This window comes from Hippoglossus hippoglossus, chromosome 22, assembly GCF_009819705.1.
Source record: "Hippoglossus hippoglossus isolate fHipHip1 chromosome 22, fHipHip1.pri, whole genome shotgun sequence".
Taxonomy (NCBI): Eukaryota; Metazoa; Chordata; class Actinopteri; order Pleuronectiformes; family Pleuronectidae; genus Hippoglossus; species Hippoglossus hippoglossus.
In genome coordinates this window covers 23,143,237-23,171,147 of record NC_047172.1, presented here as the reverse complement: position 1 = coordinate 23,171,147, position 27,911 = coordinate 23,143,237, and the positions used below count along the sequence as shown (strand labels likewise).

The 27,911-nt window shown below is 43.5% G+C and overlaps 5 protein-coding genes and 1 long non-coding RNA gene across 6 annotated transcripts; 3 read left to right on the top strand and 3 right to left on the bottom strand.

Moving 5' to 3' along the window:
* Window positions 1-22: 22 nt before the first annotated feature.
* LOC117756317 lies at window positions 23-17,091 on the bottom strand. Its single transcript, XR_004612779.1, has 3 exons — window positions 16,977-17,091; window positions 16,602-16,814; window positions 23-33 (listed from the first exon to the last, which is right to left on the bottom strand). It is a non-coding gene; the product is annotated as an uncharacterized LOC117756317 (long non-coding RNA).
* LOC117756304 (histone H2B-like) lies at window positions 3,735-4,115 on the top strand. The gene has a single exon (XM_034576734.1). It carries the CDS (start codon window positions 3,741-3,743, stop codon window positions 4,113-4,115), a length of 375 nt encoding a protein of 124 aa, XP_034432625.1. The 5' UTR covers window positions 3,735-3,740.
* LOC117756257 (histone H2A-like) lies at window positions 15,889-16,370 on the bottom strand. Its single transcript, XM_034576681.1, has one exon. The coding sequence runs from the start codon at window positions 16,288-16,290 to the stop codon at window positions 15,904-15,906; it is 387 nt and encodes a 128-aa protein (XP_034432572.1). The 5' UTR covers window positions 16,291-16,370; the 3' UTR covers window positions 15,889-15,903.
* On the top strand, window positions 16,507-27,843 carry LOC117756307 (histone H3-like). The gene is made up of 3 exons (XM_034576737.1): window positions 16,507-16,933; window positions 25,031-25,042; window positions 27,479-27,843. Exons 1-3 carry the CDS (start codon window positions 16,605-16,607, stop codon window positions 27,792-27,794), a joined length of 657 nt encoding a protein of 218 aa, XP_034432628.1. The 5' UTR covers window positions 16,507-16,604; the 3' UTR covers window positions 27,795-27,843.
* LOC117756303 (histone H2B-like) lies at window positions 20,528-20,952 on the top strand. The gene has a single exon (XM_034576733.1). It carries the CDS (start codon window positions 20,540-20,542, stop codon window positions 20,912-20,914), a length of 375 nt encoding a protein of 124 aa, XP_034432624.1. The 5' UTR covers window positions 20,528-20,539; the 3' UTR covers window positions 20,915-20,952.
* On the bottom strand, window positions 23,626-24,941 carry LOC117756225 (histone H1-like). Its single transcript, XM_034576643.1, has one exon. It carries the CDS (start codon window positions 24,461-24,463, stop codon window positions 23,816-23,818), a length of 648 nt encoding a protein of 215 aa, XP_034432534.1. The 5' UTR covers window positions 24,464-24,941; the 3' UTR covers window positions 23,626-23,815.
* Window positions 27,844-27,911: the final 68 nt, after the last annotated feature.

The window sequence follows — 27,911 nt, the reverse complement described above, 5'->3', positions numbered from 1 at the left end:
AGTGTTTGAGTCCATGAAACACTTTAGGAGTTCCTCATTTAATCATCAATGTGTTTGTGGAATATCAAATGTTTTTCTTTTCTGATTTGACTGGAATTCTCAAAAAATTTGAATGACTGGATCATCTGCATAAGCTTATTGTTAATAAATGATTCATGAACAACAGAACCAATTCATCATTAGCAGACTCAGCACACAAAGCCTCAAACGTTTCATTACAGCTTGAAACCAATGCATTCAGATCACTGGACTTTACTTGGTGTATCATGGGAATGTGTGAAAATGTGTTGCCTTAAATTTAAGGCAACACATTTTTATATATATCAAATATATAATAAGTATAAAAATATATAATATGATATATAATAAGAGCAAGTTATATGCTCTTATTATATATTTGTCGGAGTGTCCATTTCTGAATTCGGTCATTGTGAACTTGTTTGTTGACCAATGGGTTTCCACGGTGAGTCCTGACAGAGTCCCGGCATCAAGCGATGAGAAGAGGAAGCGGAATTTTCTGACACTGACATCGAGGTGTTTGTTAGTGAGGTGGAGGTGAAGAGCGATTCATGGGACAGCAGTGATGTCACTAATAAAGAAAATACACTGATACTCTGCTGCTGCTGTGGATAATACAATGTGTGAGAGTGAAGACGATAGAAAGAACAGAGCCTGAAATGAAAAAAGATCCAATTCAAACACTCTCAGAATTTGAGGGAACTTTTTGAATCTCATGTTCGTATTTTAATCATCCAAAACTGCAGGATTATTAAATTCACAGGCAGCTTTGATGTCCTCAACCTATAGAATTTAACAGAATTATTATCATATGCTTGTGTTTGTACTGGGATGGTTCGGTTCTATCGGTCGATCTGTGTGATACTTGACTCAGTTCAGCACAAAGATCACAGATCACAGATCAATAGAATCTATATCAGCTGATCAGACATCGCTGAACCCTCGATTCCTCCTCATCCTTCCATTCGCGTGCATCCATCACGCAGCATCATGCAGCAGTGTCATGGCAGTATTTATTTATTTAGAGCAATCTGACCGATTACCTCACATCAGTGGATCCTAACCTCCACTCTGGGATATTATTTGGAAAGTGAATGTTTTTTATTCATTTCATGTAAGTGATCTCCAGTGCGCTCTGTGCGCCTGATGGCACAGTCCCGTTCACTGCAGTGATTTGGTGATACACGCACAGTGTTAGAAGATATTATTAAAAACTGTTAATGACTCGGCTCTGTAACTCAGCTGTTTAATGGAATCTGAACGTAATTTGCTGTCAGTTGTTTTATATATTTTTGAATGAAAAGGTTTGTGTGGAACAGATATTCACGCGAGCACAACTACAGCTGTTGGTTTTAATGTAAATGATGAAGTGGATCAATATTCTGGCCTCAGTTCACCACCTCACATCTGTATCAACACTTTCCCGTCTCGAAAATGTTTGTACACATGGGTGAGAGTTTGCGTGGAAATACGCAAATTTTGCCGTCGAGTTTGTTTTTATAAATCCAAACGTTTGCGTGAGAAGTTTTGTACGTACGTTTCAGGCCCCGTTTTGTGCGTACACAATGGTTATAAATGAGACCCCTGGTCCTGACAACTGATGAGTGTTTATTAGTTAAAGTGAGAGCAGGTCAGCAGGAGAGTGGAGGAGGACACAGAAACTCCAGCTCGGTACAAACCAACTGCAGCTTCTGCTCTGATTATGAAGCAGCGGCACAGATTATTGAGCAGTTGTGACCAGAGAGAAACTAGGGTAGTGACAAGGACACTAGCAGAACACAAAACTAACGCCCAGTCCCCTTCTATCTCCTCCACGCTCTTGAGACTGTGCTGGGAGACACAACAAACCTTCTTGCTCCTGCACGTTTGGATGTTCCATCCTGGAGGAGCTAGACTACCTCTGCTACCTGATTGGACTGCAGGGACCGCCTCATGCTACAGGTAGTGACAAGGACACTAGCAGAACACAGAACTAGAGAAGAATCAGTCAGGAAGGATGAGGAGAGAGCAAATGTCTGTGGCCACCACATATAAAACTGTTCCCTTTCTGTTGTCTTGCTTTTGCCTCTTCATTGCACCTGTTGTCACTTTCATTTGCACCAAAACAGGTGAAATTCATTCACAATCACTTGGGCTTCCTAAATGGACAGATTGAAAAACCTGAAGTCGAACTGACTTGGTGTTTTACTGTGACCGTAATACGGTGGCCCTGAGAGCTCAACGCACTGCAACTTAAGAAAACACATGCAAGTGGACAAAACACAAGCAAAGTAAGAAAACATCTTCATCAATTTCACAACACAACACAACACATTACAGAAACGCACAGCAAACACAGAAATGCGCAGCAAATACAGAAACGCGCAGCAACTACAGAAAATGACATCGGAAGTGTTTCCAGAGGACTCCTAAAACTGATGGACACGTCCGCTTGTTGTTGCTGCCGCAGTTTGGAGTTGTTAAAGTCGGTGTCCGTCAGTGATCGTGGAAAATTTGCTAAACTTTAAACATTTTGGTTTATTTTAATAAATAACAAACTTTATTACTGCAGATGTATCCTGTTAACCCTCTGAGACCCACTGGGCTGTTTACGATCTCAAATATCATGTTGTCTTTAGAGCGTCATGACTCCTCAACGGTCAACGGTCAACAAAACATGCCGTTTTCTCCTGTTAAACTGAATAAACAGCGCTAACAAGCAAGCCCCTGTTCGTGAGGCAATGTATTGTCCATATTGTGCAGGGGTAGGAAACCTTTACTATCAAAAGAGCAATTTTGCTCCCTCTTCCGAGCTCTGATCTCACTGTGCGTCTCTCCGAGCTAGTGAGCGGGGGCGGAGCCCCAGGGCCAGTGTGTGTGTGTGTGCGCTATTTGGGAGCACACACACACACACACACACACACCCGCTCCTGGTATTTCATGATGGCCTGATACGATGATGATTTAAAAAATGAACGTGGCGTTCACTCACGTTCATGGTCACGTTCACGTTAATCATATGAAAACTGATTCGTTAAGTTCACCGTTCATGAAAAATATGCACAACACTGTACAGCCACTGCAGAGGGGCTGAAGAGCCGCATGCAGCTCCAGCGCCGCGGGTTGCCGACCCCTGTGTGGAACCATATTTGTTTGATGTATTGGACGTTTTTGTGTCTCCTGTGGCAGCAGTGTCCATCACTTTTAGCTGTCCTCTGGAAACACTTCCGTTGTCGTTTTCTCTATTTGCTGCGCTTTTCTGTATTTGCTGCGCGTTTCTGTAATGTGTTGTGTTGTGTTGTGAAATTGATGAAGATGTTTTCTTACTTTGCTTGTGTTTTGTCCACTTGCATGTGTTTTCTTAAGTTGAGCTCTCAGGGCCACCGTACCATTAAGTGTTCCCTTAACATTTAGAGCTGTGTATTTATCAGGTTGCTTTAGTTCAGATTGTTTTAAATGATACTTATGTGATACTAACATCAATAATAATAACATATAAAGTTTCAGACATCTTGCATTTCTTAACCCCCCAAATGTTCCAGTTGAGCTCTACAGTTCAACCTCTGTCAGCAGCAGAATAATGGACTCATGAACATGGAGACACTCCCACGTGCTGTTACACTGACGCTCAACATTCAGCCAATGACAGAGAGGGAACGGCACAGATAGATTTACATGTGATGTGTTCACATACAGCCTGGCTACTGACGTCTGTATTCATTTGGTCGAATAATATCGAGAAGATGCCTGAACCAGTGAAGCCTGCGCCCAAGAAGGGCTCCAAGAAAGCGGTGGCGAAGGCCCCCGGTAAGGGCGGAAAGAAGAGGAGAAAGTCCAGGAAGGAGAGCTACGCCATCTACGTGTACAAGGTGCTGAAGCAGGTCCACCCCGACACTGGGATCTCCTCCAAGGCCATGGGCATCATGAACTGCTTCGTGAGCGACATCTTCGAGCGCATCGCCGGTGAGGCCTCTCGTCTGGCTCATTACAACAAACGCGCCACCATCACCTCCAGGGAGATTCAGACCGCCGTCCGCCTGCTGCTGCCCGGGGAGCTGGCTAAACACGCCGTGTCTGAGGGCACCAAGGCCGTGACCAAGTACACTAGCTCCAAGTAAACGACTCTAAGGAGACATCACATCAAAGCAACGGCTCTTTTAAGAGCCACACACTTTCTCTATGGAGACAAACTGTCCTGACACTAACGACATGTCCATCAATATTAAAACATCCACTTTTAAATAATACTGTAACATGTTACTTAGATCATGGTTGAATTTAATAATTAGGGTTCATATTGAATTAGTTTTATTGTCCCGTGTCCACAGGTAAAATCTATTAGATGCGTTACAAGGACTGAAGTATTTGTATAGTGCTAATACACACTGGTGTATTGAGGCTTTTTCTAATGGTCATCGATTTATGATCTTTTTAGCATTATCAATATACCCATTTATTTAGTCATTAGCTCCACAACATCCATTCAGAGCCTCAAACTTAACAGCACCTAAACACAAACCGCTCTGTCCATGGTCCTGAAACAAGGTTAAGATTATACTCTGAAAATTACAGCCTTTTTCAGACGTGGTTTTGTCTTTAGGTTCAAGTTTATTAACACTACTCTGCAGGGCCATTGTCATGGTTGGAAAAAACTAGTCAGAATAGTGTTAGAGAGATGGAAGATTTTCATTTCAGCACTGGGTGCAATTTACTCTAAAACTATTAAACTTATCTAACCCTGTCTGCCAAGGATGCACTCTGCATAGGTGGAATATGAGAATGGATCCTTCAGAGTGACTTGACCAACCAACTCACCCACATCAAAATTATCCTTTTTCTCGACAGTCACATGATACTTGACCAATCTGAGATATAAGTAAGGTTAGTATAAATGTGGTTATGATTGTTGGAGGGAGCAAGAAAGTGTTGTACTTATGTGCATGTTGGGGGGAAACTCACTAGAGACAAACTTAAAAAAAAAAAAATCACGAGTTATCATGGTTCATATATTGATTATTAACAAGATGATGTTTTCCATTAATTTAGAGACGTTGTTTGATTGTAATTTGACTAGGTGTCTGATTTGAGGAGGGGGTGTGAATACAATTTTTAAACTAACAATTTAGTAGCACTTACTTATAGCACTTTGTAGTTTTGCTTTTTTGAAGAAACTGTACTTTCTCGATTCTTGTTGTTCTGGGTTTGTACCCTCATGGTTGAATGCACTTATTGTAAGTCACTTTGGATAAAAGCGTCAGCTAAATGAAATGTAAATGTAATGTAATGATTGGTATGGTTTTTAAGGAAAGCCATGGGGTTCCAAACTGTAATGGTTGCAGGTAGACAATGTTGACTGGTCACCTATTCTTTAATAATGCAAGATACATGCAACTCCCCCAGAGCCCCTGGATCCCCCAGAACAATTATAAACCAATAAGCATTCTACTGCTACAGAGTTATAACTGAGATAACACGGTCAAAATATGTGAATAACCATACATTACATTTTTCCCACCATAATGTATGAAGTGCAATGCTCCCATGTAATGTGCAAAGTATACATACTGTTTTACGTACTACCAATTTCAATCTTAACGCTCCTGTTATACTCAAATTTACAACATTTATCATTGGGGTCATTTTGACCACAGCAATTAAAAACCTCCAGAAAATGATTATCTGGTCTTCCCTGGCCGGGCTCCAGGCATCACGGAGCCAAATGTGAGAAAACCAGTTCCTATGATGTGCAGGTCGACTTCTTCCCAATCCCTATACCATAAATCCTTCACTTTGGACAGGAAATCAACAAGAGTTGCTGTAAAATCAGGGAAGAAAACATCTGATATTACACAAACACATTGATGATTAAATGAGGAAGTAAACATTATCGATCATTTCTTAGCATAGTGATGTTATGCCATGAATTGACCACAAGGCAGCAGTGCATGCACATGATATAGTATTATGGCAGGCTATATTCAAACTTTACATTTGACTAAACAAACAGGCACTAACATAAATGACAAGGTGTAGCATATGAGCTGTGGTACACACCTGCCCAGTCACTCAGCTCAGGACCTCCTGGGCGAAGCTAATAGCCTGCTAATTATCACACGAGCTTCTAAACAAAGTCTAATATTTACAACCAGTGTCATAGTACAATGAAACACAACATCAGGTATAAGTGATAAAAACTGACATTGTCACTAATGCAAAATGTTCAAACAAGGATATTTTACAGCTGTGCCAACGAACCTGCCAGGCGAGGGAGTTAACTACTTTCTAGGTAAGTCTGCTACTAAACACGAGCTGTGTGCATGAGCACAAGGTCTCTAAAGCAGAACACAAGTGATGTGATGTGACGTCGACCGTGCTCCAGCAGGGAATTTTATACATGCACCATATATGATCACTCCTATGCTGTTTTACTCTTTTACTGTTTGGAGATTCCCTCCTGAACCTTCATTATATTTATCATCAAAAAATATTTGTATCCATTTAATTGCACATGAATGATTGAACCCTTCTCTGTGGACATGATGTTTTAGATGTAGTGGGAAGACAGTAAGTGTCATACATTTGATATTATAATAATTAAATTAAATTGAAGGGAATGATCATGTTGAAAACATTGTATTATTTTTCCCTCATAACATCTAGAATTGAAAATATTTTCATTTCAAATCCAATAGCAGTTATTCATGGGGAGGAGGTGGGGATTTTTTCCCTGATAGTTATAATTGTATTTTTAAATAAGCTCATGAAATCATTGCTCCTCAGAGCAAGAGGAATAGATGGATCAGTAGAACTATGACTCTCTGTCATCTCTCAGTGCCTTCTTGTTATATATCAGGCTATCTTTCCAGGTTAGGTGAAAATCATCTTGGTTGGTGGAACGCCTCTTCCTCTCCAGCTTCTGTGATGTCTGTTTTAAAACAGATATTTCATAATTATACCATGGAGCTAATCTCTTCTGGTTTACTTTCTTATTGTTCAGCAGGGCGACAGTGTCAAATAGGGCTGAACGATTAATTGCATTTGCGATAAAATCGCGATAGGATAAAACGCGATTTTCTAACCGCAACGTGCGCGATTACAACGTGCGAAAGAGAGTAGGGCACTGGGCTGCATCAACATTTCATGCTGCCCTTTAACCTGTTACAATGGCCTCTGGCTCAACGGAACAGTCAGAAACTGACACAACTGAGACTTTAGTCACGAAGAGGAACAGCACGTCGGTGGTGTGGAATTATTTTGGCTTCAAAAAAGATGATGCTGCGCAGTGTCAGGTGTTGTGCAGAGCATGCCGTGCTACCGTTGCTACTTCACGGGGTAACACTACAAACTTGTTCCAGCACTTAAAAAAATACCATAAAACCATGTACGACAGTTGTATGGCCAAAATGCCGAGCACCAGTGCGCCAGACAAGCCAAATACCTCAAGACAAGGATCACTGACCGAAATGTTTGATAGTGTCACTCCATATGACCACAATTCAAAACGGCACAGGGAAATCACTCGGGCGATAATCGAGTTCATAGCTAAAGATATGGTGCCTCTCAGCACGGTGACCAAGCCTGGGTTCACGGCATTGATAAATACGCTTGATAAACGGTACAGTATACCCTCCCGTACATACTTCAGTCAGACTGCCATACCGGAGCTGTACAACAAGTGCAAAGAGAAAGTCGCCGCGGAGCTTAAAATGGTGGAGTTTTTTGCTACTGCTACTGATATGTGGTCAAGCCGCACATCTGAGCCTTACCAGAGTCTTACAGTCCATTTTATTGATGAAGATTTCAACCTCAAAGCTCGCTGCCTACAAGCTGCGTACTTCCCAGACGACCACACAGGGGAAAATATTGCAGCCGGCCTGAGAGAGGGGCTTGCCAGCTGGGATCTCCACGAGGAGAAACACGTCTGCATCACGACGGACAACGCGTCAAATATGGTGCTGGCTGCACGGCTTAATGAATGGACGATGTGTTGGTCATATTTAAATCATTCATTACGTTTTGTTGGGGGGAAAAAGAGGATAAAATAAAAAAATCGCATATTAAATCACAATCGCAATATTGGGGGAAAAATCGCAATTAGATTATTTTCCCAAATCGTTCAGCCCTAGTGTCAAGGGTTGTTTGTAATGAGGCTGTTGTACATTTAACAAAGTTATCAACTAGTGTGGGAGTGAAGTTTTGATAACTTTCATGTATGTTACTGACACATGGCTGTGAATTTAATGTCAGTACTTGCCAAATATATCTGTCCAAGTGGAGACGGGGGAAATGCCACTGAACCTCAGATACAAACAGATTATTCTAAACTACTGGTCAAACCTACAAGAACACAAAGAAGAAGAACACCCAACTGTGAGGGCCCTTAGACCATGCTGGGAAAGGGAAAAAGCTAAGACCGAATGTTATGTATATACAACAACTAAAATGGCAAAAAATATCAGGTTACTTGAAAAACTATACAGTGCAACAGTTCCATTTTCCTCCTGTATGACATGACTTTTATATTCAAGAACAAATGAAGATAGACAAAAGAAAAGGAAATTGGGCAGACATAGTAGAGGTAAGACTAAGGACTACGCACAATACTCTGGAGCCAATATATACAGATGGGTCAAAGGAGCCAAAGGAAGGAAGGACTGGGTTTGCTTTTGTTACCCCAGAGTTAAATGTAAATAGTATGACAGTATACACAGTAGAGATGTTGGCAATAACAATGGCATTACAGTGGACAGAGCAAAACAAGATAAAAAAGTTATAGTATGTTCAGATTCACTATCAGCATTGTTGTCATTACAGTCCATCTCATCCCATTGCAGAGCAGATATTCTTTATGACATATATGAAACACAGACTACATCAGTGGTTCTCAAACTTTTTCTGTCATGCCCCACTTTGGAGCTAGAATATTTTTCATGCCCCACCCGCTCCCCTGCCCCAACAAAATTATGACAAAATGGGCCAAGTTTAACATGTGTGCCCCCAGACAGTGTGTGTGCGCTGTCTGGGGGCACACACACACACACACACACACACACACACACACACACACACACACACACACACACACACACACACACACACACACACACACACATTTGCCCGCTCCTGGTATTTCATGCTGGCCTGATACAATGATGATTTAACAAATTAACGTGAACGTGAGTTCACTGTTCACGAAAAATATGCGCGACATGCACAACACTGTACAGGGAGCCGCTGCAGAGCCGCGGGTTACCGACCCCTGGCTACGGCGAAAGAACGATTTGTTTACTGTTCTATATCGTATAGGCTTCGCCCTTTAAGGCTATCGCTAGTGGGTTTATCCCTCCCGCGCATGCGCAGCACTGAAAACTTTAGTCCACGCCCACCTACTGTGGGCCCCACCCCCGGTCTCACCTCGTATAAATTGGACCGGGCGATCGGTTCCCCTTTTTCTTCAGTGTACCATGAGTAAGCTCGAAACAACTTCCACTATGACTTCTTCCATCCGCTTGTGCCCGGTCTGTGAGACCGGCTACATCTTATCGTTCGACCTGCATGCCCGCTGCGAGTCGTGTCTGGGTCCAGAACATGCCGGCTTGGCACTTACTCCCGGAGCCAAGTGTCCTTACTGCAAGCTCCTGACGGAGCAGGAGAAACGCAGGCGAGCCGACGCTTACGCCGACATGGCCGGAGACGGTTTCTCCGCTCCGGGTCTTTTCCGCTTAGACGAACGAGGATCGGAGTCGGCCGACTCCGCTCCCGATGCTCAAGATGCAAATAATCCACCTGCAGCTCCCCTCCTCCAGCCGGAGGGGTCGGAGTTCTCGGACTTCCCGCCGGCCTCCACTCCCCTGACGGCCATTGGCGCCCTGGTCAAGGACCTTCCGGACATAATCCAAAAAGCAGCCGCATCCAGGAACCTGACGGTGCCATGCCGGCAAGCCGCTGCTCCGCCGGACGAGATGACCGGGGTATTCGTCCCGGCACGCAAGACCCGATGCGATGCTTTTTGGCCCCGTTTCCCAGGCATCGAGGCGTACCAGTCCGGTTCGGCGGAAGAGCCGGGCAAGCTGAAGGCGCCGGTTGCCTCATACGTCCCCATCACAAGGGTGGTGGGGTTCTCTGACCGAGGCTTCCCTCCAGTACCTCCACTGGAGCCAAGCCTGGCTTCCGTGTTGGGCGTCAGAGTGAATCCCCTCGGGGGACGGCGGCCTACACCGCCCTCCCCTTCGAGCCAGATGATCGCGAGGCTGGCAGACCGCTCGCACCAGTGTGCCATCCAGACCTCGGCAGCAGCGAACAATGTAGCGCTTTTAGCGCACTGGATGAATTCGATGGCCAACGAACCTGACCTCCTGTCCGATCGGGCAGAGGACCTGGCAAAGGCTTCCAGCACACTCCTGTCACTGAGTGCCTCCGTCGCTGTCGCGTCTGCCCGCATTACCGCCTGGCAGACGATGATCCACCGGAGCATCTGGCTGAACCTCTCCAACCTGACAGAGAGTCTGCAGAAGGAGCTCCTGGAAGCCCCTATCAGCCCTGATGGACTGTTCGGGCCCCGGCTGCAGACTGCTCTGGACCATATGCAGAAGACTGCAGATGAGGCCGACAAGATCAGGAGGCACATGTCCCGGTCCAACCGCTCTCAGGATCACCGGCGAGACCGCCGGGATCCTCAGCATCAGCGAACGAGACGTCCTCCCGCTCCTCCTGCTCAGCCCCCTCCTCATCGACCCTCGCTCCCGGCTGCACGGCAGACACCGCGGTGGGGAGGCAAGAGTCGGCGGGTGGCCTGTTCTTGGTCCAACCCCACGGAGGAACCCCCCAAGAAACAGGGGAGAAGACAATGACTTGTGGGGGGATATGTGTGTTAATGTGGAACGTTTTGAAATAAAACACAAACATCTTCCACAGAAGAGCAGTACATCCTCTAAACAGTCTGTCCCTGAGTCTGCTGACTCTGCCGCAACTGTTACACACACACCCCCACACTGTGTGAGCCGGCCGCCGGTAACCTCTCGGTTAACAGGCAGCGCGGACTCACGGCACTAAACCAATACATCTCCGCTGTCACACAAACAGTGTGAGTGTCCATCCACACCTTTTTCTGTTGACAGTAAGTGTGACTATGAGCCCACGAGAGAACGTCGCCACGCCTCGTGAGGACAGCACACACACCTCTGTCTGCGCTCAGCGTCTCCCTCCCTCTTTCTTCAAGGAGTGAGGGTTTGACTGCTCAAAGGAGATGCGTTCAGGAGCCTTTTTAAAATACAAAGACATTCTAAACGGCGGTTTTCTGACATCGACGTGTGATCCTCGTGTCAGCGTCATGCTCCGATGCGAACAACGGCGGTCAGGGCTCTGGCTTGGCTCGTCACCATGACAACCACAGCATGTCAAGTGGATGCACGCCCCCTCTCAGAGCATTACTCAGAGTGGCAGCGCGTATGTTTGATGGACAAATGGATGGACAGGATTGTCAGCCGAGGTTACACTCTGCAGTTTGCCCCCCTCCATAGATCTGAAAGACGCATATTTCCACGTGATCATACCGAAACACAGGAGATTCCTGCGCTTCTCATTCCAGGGGATACAATATCAGTACAACCGCCTGCCGTTCGGTTACTCTCTGGCTCCACGCACTTTCTCCAAGTGTGTGGAAACGTGTCTGGAGCCGTTACGCAGGACAGGGATGAGAGTGTTATTCTACCTGGACGATCTGCTATTATTAGCTCGCTCCAGGGAGGAAGCTGCCTTACAGACAAAAACACTGGTGTGTCATCTGTCGAGTCTGGGCTTCACAATAAACTGGAAGAAGAGTTCCGCTCTCTTTCGTGACGTATCTGGGGGTGGAGCTAGACTCCGTTAGCATGAGAGCGAGGCTCTCACAGCAGAGAGTGGAGAATTTGACAGCTCTTCTCCGCCGCGTCACGGTCCCCAGTGTGGTGACAGCTCTCTCTGTCATGCGGCTGCTGGGCATGATGTCAGCAGGTCACGTGGTAGTGCCCCTGGGCCTGTTACATGAGACGTCTGCAGAGATGGTTCATTCGTCTGCACGTCGATCCTGTGCGTCAGCGAAGACGCATGGTTGCCGTTCCTCCCTCAGTGGACGCAGATCTAGTCTACTGGAGGAATCCCCGCACACTGTCAGCGGGAGTGCCGCTGGGCAGAGTTGCATCACACATTTCAGTGTTCACAGACGCATCTCTTTCGGGATGGGGGGGAACGTGTCTGTCACAAGTGGTGGGAGGAGAGTGGCCAGCTCACATGTCCCTCCACATCAACGCGCTGGAGCTCCTCACGGTGTGGAAAGTACTCCAGCACTTTGCGTCACTGCTGCGGGAACAACACGTTCTGATCCACACAGACAACAAGGCGACGGCAGCCTACATAAATCGCCAAGGGGGAGTGCGCTCCATCCCGAACTGGTGATCCAGATTTGGAACAGGTTCGGCAAAGCGGAAGTGGATCTGTTTGCCTCTCGCGGAAACGCACAGTGCGCTTTGTGGTTTTCTCTGAGCGTGCGAGACAATCCTCCGCTGGGAGTGGACGCGTTAGCGCATCGACCGTGGCCCAAGATGCTTCTTTACGCTTTTCCACCGGGTCCTCTGATACCAGGGTTCTTGGATCGAGTGCGGGAGGAACGGCTGTCAGCCATCCTCATAGCTCCGGAGCGCACGGGCGCGTCATGGTTTCCAGTGTTGTGCATGAACGCGTTCATTTTTATGAGAACGATGAACTGAACGCAACTTAATGACAAATAATGAATTTGAACGGTGAACACGTTCATATTATCTGAGGTCTAGCTAAAACGTTACGGAATGTTCTCCTTCTCCATTTTCTTCATGCTGCACTTGTGTTGCTCATCTCCTGAGCTTTTGATCCTCTCCATGTTGATTAACAGGTGCTGCAGTGTAGCAAGAAGGTTTCTGTAGAGTACTTTCTTCTGTAGCTGTGTACAAAAGTTTTTGTAGAGTATTCTCTTGTCTTGTGATGGTCGAAAGTCACTGGAGAGAAGTTTCTCGTGTGTCTGATGTTGACTCACGGTTGTCGTGTCTGGTTCCACTGACAAATGTTTCTCTTAAATAGGTGAGCTAATTTGCTATGATCTGTTTCATTCTACAACACTAGTATGACTTTGAAGTTGATCAACGGAGGATTCCTATCAAAGGAGGATTCCTTTGATCAACTTCAAAGTCATACTTTAATCACAGATGAAGACCATGGAACTCTATGTTCCTCTCCATGCAGCGACTGTCTAAAATAGCAACTATGATTCCCCAGGCCAGTCTGTCTAAGGATCCTGAATATGACAGACTCCTCCTGCACACTGTCTGTGATGAGTTTGGCCTACGTCGATTTACTCCAGAAGAAATCGACTTCATACACAAGTTTGTGAATGTGATGAGCCCCCTAGCCTCTGCCTTGAACATCCTTCAGGGGGAGAAAAACTCATTCCTTGGGTTCCTGGCTCCCACTATTGTCCAGCTGAAGAATGATTTGAATGGCCTATTGGATGAGAGTTTTGAGCCTATGGCTACGCAAGGTTTAATTGCATGTCGTCCCCTCATCCAGAACATGATACAGTCACTCTCTACAAGAGTGGAAGGCATGCTCGAAAAGAGAGAAAACATACTGGCAGCTATACTACTGCCAGCATTCAAGATGGACTCGGTGGAGGATGAGATTAAGCGCTTGCAATATCGCATGAATTTCAATCTGTTGACATAGCTAATGACTCTAATCAAGCCCAGTCATCTGGTGGCTCTGAGAGCAAAAGGTCATCCTTTTTCAAATTTAACCGCCCATCAAGTGTCAAAAAGTCTGAGGTGGACATCTACCTGGATGCACAGACCAATGATGACTTCACGGAGTACAGTCTTACCAAAACTGACAAAGCTGTTTGTCAAATACAACACAGCACTCCCTTCGAGCACTCCAGTAGAGAGGCTATTCAGCATTGGTGGCCAGATCTTTAGGCCCAGGAGAAACAGGTTGGGAGATGCCAACTTTGAAAAGCAATTTCTTTTAAATGCTAACAAAAAGCAGTAGTCTAGTCTGTGGACTAAGCAAGCTTGTGTGATTATTTGATAAGAACATTGTTTACATGTTTGTTTACTCAGAGTTTTGAGTGTCAGTCCCATAACAGAGGGGCACCTGAGTTCTACAGGGGTGCAGTTTACAGTATAAAGAGTTAAAAAGGAGTTTTTGATGTTCAAATGCATGTCATCAGTACTTGTTAAGCTGTCCAAGTAGTATTTCAGGACTTTGTCTGAAAAGTTAACAACCTACCTCTCTTGAGCTGTTTGATAAAAATGGCCATCTTGATTTTCATGTTTCATTTCATTTCATTTTCATTTCATGTTTTTTTACAATATTACATAGCCTACATTATTTAACTGAAGCCATTTTGTAAAGGTAGGTGCAACAGACAAATAAAACAAACCCCCCAAAAACCTTTTTGTCCTCTGTCCACACATTTATTTTATAAATTTAAATGATAGAATTTAAGGTCTAGCCTAATAATTGGTTTCATAGCAAGGCATAGCACTATGATTTATTGTGCCTTTTGTTTGCAGGGTATGAATAAATAAACAGGCAAAATTAGCAATAATTTAAAAAAATGTTTTAAAAAATGTCTTTGATACATATGAAGTAGAGTTTAAGGCAAGGGGTAGTGATGGATAAAGTTTTCTTTAAAAAACAAGTTAGGTCTTTCATTCTCACTTTCCACCTTAAAACTATGAAATGAACTGAACTATGAACTAGTTCAGAATTTAAATGGTGAACTATGAACGTTTACTTGTATGAACTGAACTTTGAACTAGTTCATGAGAGTTGTGAACTTGCACAACAGTGATGGTTTCCATGTCTGCAACGACTGATCTCAGGTCTGCCGTGGGAAATTCCGTGGTGCGGGGACGCTCTCTCTCAGGCAGAAGGAGCGATCAGGAACTACCCCATGATAGGTCAGCGTTTGTGGGCCTGGCCGCTGAACGGGAACATTTAGAGAGGCTGGGTCTCTGTCAAGATGTTGTGCGCACTATCCAAGGCGCCAGGGCCGCATCTACCAGAGCTTCGTACACATCCAAATGGACCGCTTTTCAGCGTTGGTGTGTAGACAGGAGTTTGGATCCCACTGCGTGTCCCCTGCCTCAGGTGTTGTCATTCCTCCAGCTCTTGATGGATAGGAAATTTGGCTTTCAGCACAGTTAAATCATACGCTGCTGCTATTTCTTCCTGTCATGAGGGTTTCGGTGGCAGAACAGTGTTCAGTCATCCTCTGACGAAGACACAGGCTTATCTAAAGTTTTCAGTGCTGCGCATGGGCGCGAGGGATAAACCCACTAGCGATAGCCTTAAAGGGCTGCGCCTATACTCATAGAATCCAGAGTTACAGTACGTAACTAACGATCTGAGCTACTGTGTGAAAGTGTTTTGTCAAATTGGTGGTTGTGGAGTAAAAAGAGCCAGTGATGTGGTGGTAAATTGAGCCAATGGTCAGTCAATGTTCACTGCATTCATACATACACACATACACACACACATACACAAATGCTGTCTGTGTCACCATTACAAGTTCATGTTGTATCACTGTTACAAGTGTTACAATGTTAATGTAATAAATACCTTGTTAACTAAGATTAAATTTGAGTCACAAACTCTGTACGTACACAAAAGTACATTTATACATATATTCTTGATGTAGTTAACTCAAAGATCAGTTTAATCCTTCCCTAAAATGTTAAAGGTACATGTTGAACAACAATAAACATCTTTTTTTTTTTTTTAAATCTGTACTTCTGTATTATGGTGGTTGGTGTGTGACATGAGGAGATTTGCTCTCTACCAGAGTGTGTGGCTCTTAAAAGAGCCTTTGTGTCGGTGGTTTCAAGCAGCTTTGCTTTACTTGGACTTGGGGGCCTTCTCGGTCTTCTTAGGCAACAGAACAGCCTGGATGTTGGGCAGCACGCCGCCCTGAGCGATGGTCACTCCGCCCAGGAGTTTGTTGAGCTCCTCGTCGTTGCGGACGGCCAGCTGCAGGTGGCGGGGGATGATACGGCTCTTCTTGTTGTCGCGGGCGGCGTTTCCAGCCAGCTCCAGGATCTCAGCGGTCAGGTACTCCAGCACAGCCGCCAGGTAGACGGGGGCGCCGGCACCAACGCGATGTGCGTAGTTGCCTTTACGCAGCAGCCTGTGGACACGACCGACGGGGAACTGGAGCCCAGCGCGGGACGAGCGAGTCTTTGCCTTCGCTCTGGCCTTTCCGCCGGTTTTACCTCTGCCAGACATTATGGATGAAGTTTGTTTCCTAAGACACGTCAAGAGAAACTGCTGTGAACAGCTCGAACCCTCCTTTATATATCCGCGGAGCGAGCGGGACGGTTCATGCCAGACCAACCAGAATAGAAGCCTCCAGCAGAGCAGCGAAGGATGGACTCCACTTTCCTCCAATAAGCAGCGAGTACCCCAGGAGGAGCCTCTCACCAATCAGGACCCGGGGATCTGAAGCAGCGTCACCATTTCACGGCTGGCTCCGCAGTTTAAAAGCAGAGTGTCGCGTCTCTGCATCACTTTTTCTCCCGATCAGAGAGACAAGAAACAAAATGGCAAGAACCAAGCAGACCGCTCGTAAATCCACCGGAGGCAAAGCCCCCAGGAAGCAGCTGGCCACCAAGGCTGCTCGTAAGAGCGCCCCGGCCACCGGCGGCGTGAAGAAGCCTCACCGTTACAGGCCCGGTACCGTGGCTCTGAGAGAGATCCGTCGCTACCAGAAATCGACGGAGCTGCTGATCCGCAAGCTGCCCTTCCAGCGCCTGGTCAGAGAAATCGCTCAGGATTTCAAGACCGACCTGCGCTTCCAGAGCTCCGCTGTCATGGCTCTGCAGGAGGCCAGCGAGGCTTACCTGGTCGGCCTGTTTGAGGACACCAACCTGTGCGCCATCCACGCCAAGAGGGTTACCATCATGCCCAAGGACATACAGCTGGCCCGCCGCATCCGTGGAGAGAGAGCTTAAACTGCTTCTGCTCCACTGACGATAACAACGGCTCTTTTAAGAGCCACTTCACTGCACTCAAGACAAAACTCCTCCGCTTCTCTCACTAGTTACTGACTGTTCATACATATAATACACTGTAAATAACTGACTGCAGAATTTACAGTAATTATCTGGTAAATAAAGTTACTATTCAATTATTTTCAAATACAAATAATTTATGTAAAGTAACTACAGCATCGTACAATAACTATTTTTACAGGTTTAAACAACATTTAACTGTATTTTAGTTTTACAACATTAATTGAACAGCAAACTGTTGTTAGTTTTTCACAATACTATATACTAAAGACTTTACAGTAAAATATTTGTTACATTAATAGCTTTGCAAATAATACACATTGGAAAGTATGCAGGCTAAGACCCGGCTTGCTATTAATCTAATATTCATTAATATTACAACTTTCACTTCACCTGTTGAATGGAACCAGAGTCAGATCTGCAATGAAATAAAATGTTTATTTTAACTGAGTTGAGTTCTAAAATACATGTGTCAACTTTAAGATCCTGAGATGACCTTGCTTTTTCTGAGAAACTGATCTACTCAGTGCAAACATTTATCAAACAGTTTAAGTTATTTAAAAAGATGCCTTTAGTAAAACATTCCAATTGTTTTGAAAGACAAACTTGGAGCCCTTATAAACAAGTGACACATAATTGTAACAGTGGCATTACAGGCACATGATCCCTTTGTAATAAAATCAAGTTATTGTGCAGGCAGCAAACACACCGCTGATGGACGAGGCTCATGGTGAAGTTGAGCCAGACTTCCAATCAGAGCCTTGACGTGTCATGATGAGGATGCTGGAGAGTCATTCTATAATTAGGGCTACATTTCATGTCCATGTTGAATTTGTCAATTTTACTCAATATTCACTTCAAGCGATGATCAAATCAATATTGGGGAACATCTCTCTTTCATTTAATGACAGTCAACAGGTTCCATCATCGAACGCAACAGAAACAATCGACCACATGCAAACACCAGATCAAACCTAAATAAAACTGTTGAAGTGCAGCACCTAAACATGAAAAACAGCTCTTTCCATGGTCCTGATACAATGTATCAAATGCATCAGTTTAAAATTTGTAGCCTTTGTCAGACCTGGTTTCAACTTTAGCTCCAAGTATAGGTGTGAACACACCAAAGCAGGGCAAAGGTTGGAAAAACATGTTGATTTGACATGTTCTGAAGTTATCCAAGTTTATAGTTTCATTTTTATACAGTTAAAATATATGTTGTAGTGTGTGTCTGCTGGTATTTATTTATATTCTGCTTTGGGTGTTTGCGGCTTGTTGTTTGCGACAGTTGTGGAGGCCGTAGTGCAGGTTAGTGCACATGCGTAGTTATATATTGGTCATTGATATCATCTGGTGTGCGAAGTCTGCGAAGGAGTGGATCAACACAAGTTTTTGACAGTGACACCGTGATATATGATAATGCGACCTGCAACGGGCAGTGTGACGATGGACATGTTACGGATACTTGGACTTTACGCATCACCAAGTCGGTAATGGATAGAGATAAGGTGTTTTTAAAAGCCATTTGCTGGAACCGTGCAAATAAACCCTTTCAAGTTTTTCCTGGCCTCCGGTTGAAGTGTGTTGACGTTGGGTTTTCACAACCAGGCCAGAAGTATATCTGTTGGACACGAGTTAAACTTGATTATCACTCTGCAGGCTGACATTAAGTGGCCTATTGAAACGTGGAGTGAAGTAAAATGGCCAATACACCTTCCATTAAGTTTAATGCCATTGATGATATCATAATAAACCCTTACTGATGGGAATGTGGCTTTAACCATTTCTTTGTGATGGATTTTCTTGCAGCTACACTCAGGAGTTTTTTCAGAATTTAGTGCCAGAAGGAATTTACATTTGGAAAAGCCCAGAACAAATGGTAGTGATTTTAGATGGTGCTTGTTGTTTCATATCCTGAAGTCCTTTAAAGAGTCTTGAGATGTCTTTAAGCCCAGACTCGGCCCTATATGCATTATAAATAGGTTTAATAGGGTATTTTCAAACGCCTTTTTACTCTCTGTGACAAAATTATTGATATAGTGGCGGACTTGAAGAAATCTCAAAGAATTGCTATTAATTAGCCCACGTACTCCTTTGAGTCACATGAAATTGCTCACTGTCATCTAATTATTAAAAAGTACAGTATGTGGAGAGTCCCTGGTTAGATCTTCTTTTATAGGATACATCCAACTTGTTTGTTGGGTGAACTATCCCTTTTAATATCAGCTTGTATTTTCTGACTTAACTGCTTAACATTTAAAGTTACACTCAGGTCTTATAAGTCTTTTGGAATGTTTACTCGTAGGTGAAGTCTGAGCTTATGGTCTGGCTAAGATCTAAATTATTTGTAACCTGAAACCAAGCTAAATTAATGTCTACCACCAGTTGATGTTAGCGGATGTTAGGGACATATTGTTAGTTGTGTATCTTAGCATCATCAGGTGTTTCAGCATTAATTCACAAGACACCCTCTTCTAAGGCAGGCCTGCCACAGGTTGAACAGACCTGGGTCCATGTCACTAGCATCTTGGGGCCCGGTTGGATTCTTTCCTCCTGATCCAGAGTCATTGGGTATTGTTGATTATATGTGGCTTTCATTGTCGGGATCAACAAACCCTTCATTTCCTTGTACCACTCAGATGGAAAACCATCTGGTCCTGCTGCTTTATTGGGTTTCAAATTACATATTACACTTTTGATTTCTTCATTTTTGATTTCACTAATTCGGAGCTTGTTTTGTTCTTCCTTCATCTTAGGTAATTTTATCGGATAAAACAATTCTTCCATCCATTGTTTGGAGAAAAAACTGCTTTTTTAAAATATCATTAGAATAGATCTCATGTAGTTTGTTATTTTTCTTATCTATTTCCATTTTCATTCATGGATTTGGTTTTTAAACATAATTTCTTTTTTAATCGGACTGTAATTGCTCCATTTGTATTTTCTCTGCTTTTTTAAATAGTAGCCTATAATTCCCCCCTCAGGACCACTTTACACCCATGGCAAAGTATTGGAGAAGACACTTCCCCACTTTCATCCCAAAATTATCTTGTATGGGTTTTTTGCTGTTTTTTATTTAATATCCCGATGTTCAGTCTCCAGGTTGTGGTCCTATAGCTAGATCCATATGAATTGGGCTTTGATCTTTCAGGTCCATTGTCCCAATATTTCTATTTACCCTTAACATTTAGAGCTGTGTATTTATCAGGTTGCTTTAGTTCAGATTGTTTTAAATGATACTAATGTGACACTAACATAAATAATAATAACATATATACTTTCAGACATCTTGCATTTCTTAACCCCCCAAATGTTCCAGTTGAGGTCCCAAGTGCTCTTACACTGACGCTCAACATTCAGCCAATGACAGAGAGGGAACGGCACAGATAGATTTACATGTGATGTGTTTAAATACAGCCTGGCCACTGACGTCTGCATTCATTGAATCGACTAATATCGTGACGATGCCTGAACCAGCGAAGCCTGCGCCCAAGAAGGGCTCCAAGAAAGCGGTGGCGAAGGCCCCCGGTAAGGCCGGAAAGAAGAGGAGAAAGTCCAGGAAGGAGAGCTACGCCATCTACGTGTACAAGGTGCTGAAGCAGGTCCACCCCGACACTGGGATCTCCTCCAAGGCCATGGGCATCATGAACTGCTTCGTGAGCGACATCTTCGAGCGCATCGCCGGTGAGGCCTCTCGTCTGGCTCATTACAACAAGCGCTCCACCATCACCTCCAGGGAGATTCAGACCGCCGTCCGCCTGCTGCTGCCCGGGGAGCTGGCTAAACACGCCGTGTCTGAGGGCACTAAGGCCGTGACCAAGTACACCAGCTCCAAGTAAACGACTCTAAGGAGACATCAAAGCAACGGCTCTTTTAAGAGCCACACACTTTCTCTATGGAGACAAACTGTCCTGACTCTGATGACTTGTTCAATCAATGGTAAAATATCCACTTTTAACTAATACTGTAACTGTGGTTTATTAGATCATGGTTGAATTAAATAATTAGGTTTCATATTGAAAATGTTCTTGTCTCGTGTCCACAGGCACAGTATATTACAAATAATATAATTACTGATTTATTTGTATAGTGCTGTAATACACTGGTGTATTGAGACTGCTAATGGTTATTGATTTATCTTAAGTGTTATCAACATACCCATATCATTAGTCCACATAAGCTCCACATCCAATCAGAGCAGCTCACTCAACTTTGAATGAAAGTTTAACCTAACAATTTAGTATCACTTAAATGTCACTTACTTATAGCACTTTGTAGTTTGGCTTTCTTGAAGAAAATTGTACTTTCTTGATTCTGGTTGTTCTGGCTTTGTGCCCTCATGGTTGAATGCACTTATTGAAAGTTGCTTTGGTTAAAAGCGTTAGCTACATGTAATGTAATGTAACCATAACAACCGCTCTCTGTCCATGGTATCCAATTTTTCAGACGTTTTGTCTTTTGCACCAACTGTGTGTACACAGGGCCATTGTCATGGTTAGAAATACTTGTGAGTATAGGGATAGAGAGGTTTATATACAAAGGAGTGATTATGATTGGAAATAAACTCTTTTAAATCTGAAAAACTAAATTGCTATTGATTTACACTTGAGCACTGGGTGTAAAAGACTGTATGTGGACACACCCAATACCCACCATCAAAACTATTAAACTCATCTGACCCTGTCTGCCATGAAAGCACTCTGCATGAATGGAATGTGAGAATGGATCCTTCAGAGTGACTGCTGCCCCTAATATTAGCACATTTTATTTCATTTTAATGAATGTCTCATGGTGTTGACAGAAAAACTGGGACACAACTTTGAAACCTTATGAAATATGCAGCTGTCACTAAAGTTCAATTTTGCTCTGATAGGATATATTCAGTTTTTCTTATGTGGAAATAAGCTTGTTTTAATCATTACAAAATATTTGTATCCATTTTATTGCACATGAATGTTTGAAGCCTTCTCAGTGGACTTGATGTTTTAGATGTATTGGGAAGACTGTGTCATAGATTTGATATTATAGTAATTAAATTGAAGGGGATAATCATGTTGAATACATTCTATTAATATCCTGCATAACATCTACAATTGAAAATATTTTCATTTTTAAACCCAATAACAGTTTCAACTGCTGGACGTGTTTTGTCCCATGTCTCAAGAATCAATGATTTGTGTTACTCATGATGAGGAGGTGGGGATTTTTTTCTGCCCTGGTTTACTTTCTTAATGGTCAGCAGAGCGAGCGGTTGCTTGTAATGAGGCTGCTGTACATTCAACAAAGTTATCAACTAGTTTGGGAGTGAAGTTTTGACAACTTTCATGTATTGTACCGACACATGGCTGTGAATATAATGTCAGAGGAATCAATTCTTTAAAGTTGTTTACAGTATTATCAGTCATTAAATTATTATCATTAAACACAATTATCATTGAAATAATGTCAAGAACATATTTATTTTAATTAATATACAAGACTGATAATTTTAGTATCATGATGAATTCACTTTGCTTGACAAAGATATATTAGTTCTAGTTTGCTTACCACTCTCTCCATGTGCTTGAGTGAAAGATGGAATGAGTAATGTCGACTACACTTCCTTAATTTGTGCACACATAACTTTTTTTATAGTTATCTAGATACAGGGGGTGGCTCATCTTACCCAGTTGTAACCTAAGTGTGTTTCTGCACAGACTTGAAGTGTAAAGCAGCTGCGCTCTGCTCCACAACATCCATTCAGAGAAACACACTGTTGAGGTGCTGCACCTAAACACAACAAACAGCTCTGTCCATGGTCCTGAAACAAGGTATAATTCTACTCTGAAAAATTATCTTAGTGTTTTAATCATAAATCTGAGAAAAATGCCACATGGAAAAACACTCGGCTGCCTGTGAGTAAATTTAACCACATGACTTTCCCTCTGTTGGTTCATCAATACTTTAGTTTAATTACAGCCACTGATCAAGTCTTTGCTGCTACAGAGCTCATTTTTATGACTCAGAACAGACAAGAAGCTGCAATAAAACAGGAGCAGCTGAGCTACTGGAAAACAAAGCTTCTGACAGGACATGTAGGAGAGTTCATCTGGTAGTGGACGTGGTTCCGGTTCACATATTTGGAGAGCGGCACCATCTATTGGCTGCCTGATGTTATTACAGTATAAACATGTGATGTGAAGCTGGAATTGTCATTTTTCTAAGCAGCTCACCCACAACTTCATTACTTTACTAGTTCTCATGCTTGTGTGTGTGTGTGTGTGTGTATATATATATATATATATACAGTTTATATAGTTTTTAAGTGTCACTTATATATTTAGCAATTAAAGACGGATTAAAGAGGAAGCTACGATAAATCCATAGTAAGAGAATTAATGTGATTCTACAAAACAAATTTGAACAAAGGAACACTCTTTAAAGAAGTATAGTATATGATGTAAAGCTGAAATCGTTGCACATCCTGTTACATGGTGTGTGTGTGTGTCAGTAGTAGTCTGCTTCTCTAAATATGTTTTATTTTACTGTTGCTGTGAAATAACTTCTAAATCTTGACATTGTAAGAGATACATATTTAATATCTTTCTATATAACTTGACTCCCTTTAGTTAAGAACTCTGTCTCTACATATTTATTGTCAGTGGTGATGATTGATGAGGAAGCAGCTCTTTGTGGATAGACGTGTGTGGCTCTTAAAAGAGCCTTTTACCAGGATGGACATGTTTCACAGTGAGGACAGCTCACTTCTTCTTGGCTGCTGTCTTCTTCACTTTGGGTTTGGCGACCTTCTTCGCGGGGGCTTTCTTGGCAGCAGGGGCCTTTTTCACCACCTTCTTGGGGCTCTTCGCCACTCTCTTGGGGCTCTTCGCCACCTTCTTGGGGCTCTTCGCTACCTTCTTGGGGCTCTTGGTGGGCTCCTTGACCGCTGCTGGTTTCGTCACCTTCTTCAGGGACTTTTTAGCGGCTGCTGGCTTCTTGGCTGCCGCTGACTTGGGCTTTTTAGCCACTGCGGGTTTCTTGGCGGCGAGCTTCTTCGCTTTGGGAGCGGCCTTCTTCACCGGCTTCTGGACCTTGGTCTCCACCTTCTTGCTCATCTTGAACGAGCCAGTGGCCCCGGTTCCCTTGGTCTGGACCAGGGTCTCGTTGACCACCAGCTTCTTGATGGTGTTGTTGACGCGGGCATTGTTCTTCTCCACATCGTAGCCTCCGGCAGCCAGAGCCTTCTTGAGAGCGGCCACTGACACGCCGCTCCGCTCCTTGGACGCGGACACGGCTTTCACGATGAGCTCACTGACGCTGGGGCCGACCTTCTTCGGTTTCACGACCTTCTTCTTGGCCGCTTTAGCCTTGGCGGCGGCTGGAGCTGGAGCTGGAGCGACTTCTGCCATCTTTCTCTTTGCGTTTAGATCAACGAGGAACTATCGGAGTGAGTGACCGGACTGTAGAAGAGTCCTGATCGGGAGGCGGTACTTGAACACACCATGAGAACCGTGAAGACTCAGTCGAGCCGTGGCTCCTGTGTGCAGTGTGAACACCGAGACACTTGTGTTTTCTCTTCACTGATAAACGAGTGAAAACTCAGTGGGTGAGCGGTGCTGGAGGCTGACAGTGAGGAAGCAGGTAGCGGACTTGTCTGTCTTCATATTGAAGTCATGAAGAGCTCTGATGCTCTCTGCATTTTGTCGGTGGAGCCTCCAAACCTCACCCGTTCACCGCGGTGAGCAGCGCTGCTCAGCGGCTTTTCCCACTCGTTTCTCTCCTAAAATGAGTTCAAAAGCTCCACAGCTCCACCAAAACCCGTTTCCCAGCTGCTCCACATGTTTGTTCAGAGAGACCGAGTAAAAACAAGCACCTGCTGATGATCCCTTTGTATTAAAGTCAAGTTATTGTGCAGGCAGCAAACACACCGCTGATGGACGAGACTCATGGTGAAGTTGAGCCAGACTTCCTATCAGAGCCGTGAACGTGTCATGCTGAGGATGCTGGAGAGTCGTACTATTATTAGGACTACATTTCATATCCATGTTGACTTTGTCACTTTTACAAAATATTCACTTCAAGCAATGATCAAATTAATATTGTGGCACATTTCTCTTTCATTTAATATAAAAAGTCAACAGGTTCCATCATTTATTTTGCAGAAAATGTTTAAGCTTTACTGGAATTTGCTGTTTCTCTGCTGTCCGATTTAGTAAATACCAACATTTGCTCTACACATTAACACTAGGATACATGTTTCTGTATAATATTTTGATAATTATTTGTGAAAAATAATCATTAAAACATGACAGAGGTTTCTCAAAAACTATTTGACTAGTCTGTGAGAAATCTCTGTCAACCTGTCAATATGTTACTTATTGATCAATAGATCAAGTTTTCTCAGACTTTTATAGCCAATAACATATTCATATTACAAATGAAGGCCTTAGTGTCAACAAACACTCTGTGTATCCAGAATGTACATAAGTATGTACGTAAGTGTAAGTGTAGATTGCTGTGTGTAAATTGTATCATGTAAACATGTTATTTTAACCATTCAAACAGACTTTATTTATATAGTACTTTATATTTGTTTTTACATTTCATTTAGCTGACGCTATAATCCAAAGCAACTTACAATAAGTGCATTCAACCATGAGGGTACAAACCCAGAACAACAAGAATCAAGAAAGTACAATTTCTTCAAAAAAGCAAAACTACAAAGTGCTATAAGTAAGTGCCATTTAAGTGCTACTAAATTGTTAGTTTAAAATGTTATTCAAGGTATAGTCGGAAGAGGTGTGTTTTTAGTTTGCGGCGGAAGATGTGTAAACTTTCTGCTGTCCTGATGTCAATGGGGAGCTCATTCCACCATTTAGGAGCCAGGACAGCAAACAGTCATGATTTTGATGAGTGTTTAGCTCGCAGTGAGGGAGCAACAAGCCGATTGGTAGAAGCAGAGCGGAGTGAACGGGCTGGGGTGTAACGTTTGACCATGTCCTGGGTGTAGACTGGACCCGATCCAGACCACATTTAAAGAGTCAATTTGTCTATCGACTTTTAGATTGTTAAGTCTTTGTTGTAATTTACCTTCCTATTGTCCTTGGGGTCAATTTGACCCCATTAAATCTTTAAAATCTTTTAAAAAATAAATAGGTAACTCGTTTTTTTGGCTACACATATGACTTTTCCTATTAAATGGGGACAGCAGGTTAAAGTTTTTTTTTTTCATGAATATGTATATTCATTGACCTGGACCCATAGTGCACGCATCAGGGTTATTTTACACTTATTCATATTGATTGTTTAGGATGATATCGAGGTCTCTATAACATGTACTCTTCTAATCTTAACCTTCTGCTTTGGGGCCCTAATCTACCCGACCACAACTGTAGTGTGAGAACCACTGATGGTTCACCAGACATGGGGAGGCATGTACAGCAGCTTTCTAAACCATTTCCCTGATCTATGTGCTTTCTGTTCATGCTTGTTCTCAATTTGATAATAGCGTCTAAGAAAGGGTTTCTGCCAGTGAGGTTTTGTCACAGCTATTTGACAGTGAAAACGACAGGAGAATATGTCTGAAATGGAGGAGAATGTTGAGGAGGACCCTGATTTTGAGGCTTCCTCCTCCGATGAGAACTTTGGTGCTGATCCTCCTGTTGTCTCTCAACCACCAGCAGAAACGCTTTCCGTCAAAAAATGATATCCATATCCAAGACATCAAACCAGCTTTTGTGTTCTTCATAACATTCAACAGAGATATACATGAGATAACACATTTTGAGGGCAGGCACGTGTATTTGGGAGACAGTTGGAAAAACTTGGCTGCTCAATATTGTATTTTAGAAATAAGATCTTTCTGTTTGCTTATCCTGGGGTCAAATTGACCCCAAACATAAGATACAACAATAGTTTTTATCTCCAAATGTTACATACAATGTACTTGGAAGAACATAAATCCTCTAAAACCCCCAAAGATCTCTCCTTAAAATTATAGGTCGATTGGTGAGATTTTATGGTTATTTGCATATTTAGTTGCATAATCGGTAGTTGGGATGTATTGTGGGGTTGGTGGGGGTTGTGTTTTAGATAAGTCTTTTTAAGTAGTCAAAAAAGAAACAAACCATACTTGAAACATACACTTAGGTTACATTTTTTATTATAATAATTGTCTGGAGGTTTTTATTGCCGTGGTCAAAATGACTCAAAGGATAAACATTGTCAATTTGAGGATAACAGGAGAGTTAAGGGAGAAATGATGAGCTGAGTCTTTGTGTGACCACTTGTTTATTATGAGCGGCCATGAGGATCCACAGAGGAGGAATACGGCCGCCTCTGTCTTCTATCAGGTCATCAGACAGGCTATGAATAGCTGTGTTTCCCGCGGAGCACTCTATTCACTAGATCTCATCTTACTGAAGAGAAATGTCTGGACGAGGAAAGGGAGGAAAAGGGCTCGGTAAAGGAGGCGCAAAGCGTCACCGCAAAGTTCTCCGTGATAACATCCAGGGAATTACCAAGCCCGCCATCCGCCGCCTGGCTCGCCGTGGCGGAGTGAAGCGTATCTCCGGTCTGATCTACGAGGAGACCCGCGGCGTGTTGAAGGTTTTCCTGGAGAATGTGATCCGCGATGCTGTCACCTACACCGAGCACGCCAAGAGGAAGACCGTGACCGCCATGGACGTGGTGTATGCTCTGAAGAGACAGGGCCGCACTCTGTACGGCTTCGGTGGATAAACTCACTTTACAACAGCTCAACAACACAACGGCTCTTTTAAGAGCCACACACTGAGTCAATGAGAGCTCACATCCTCGGCATCAGTCGTTCTTCCAGAGTACAACAATCAAACAACG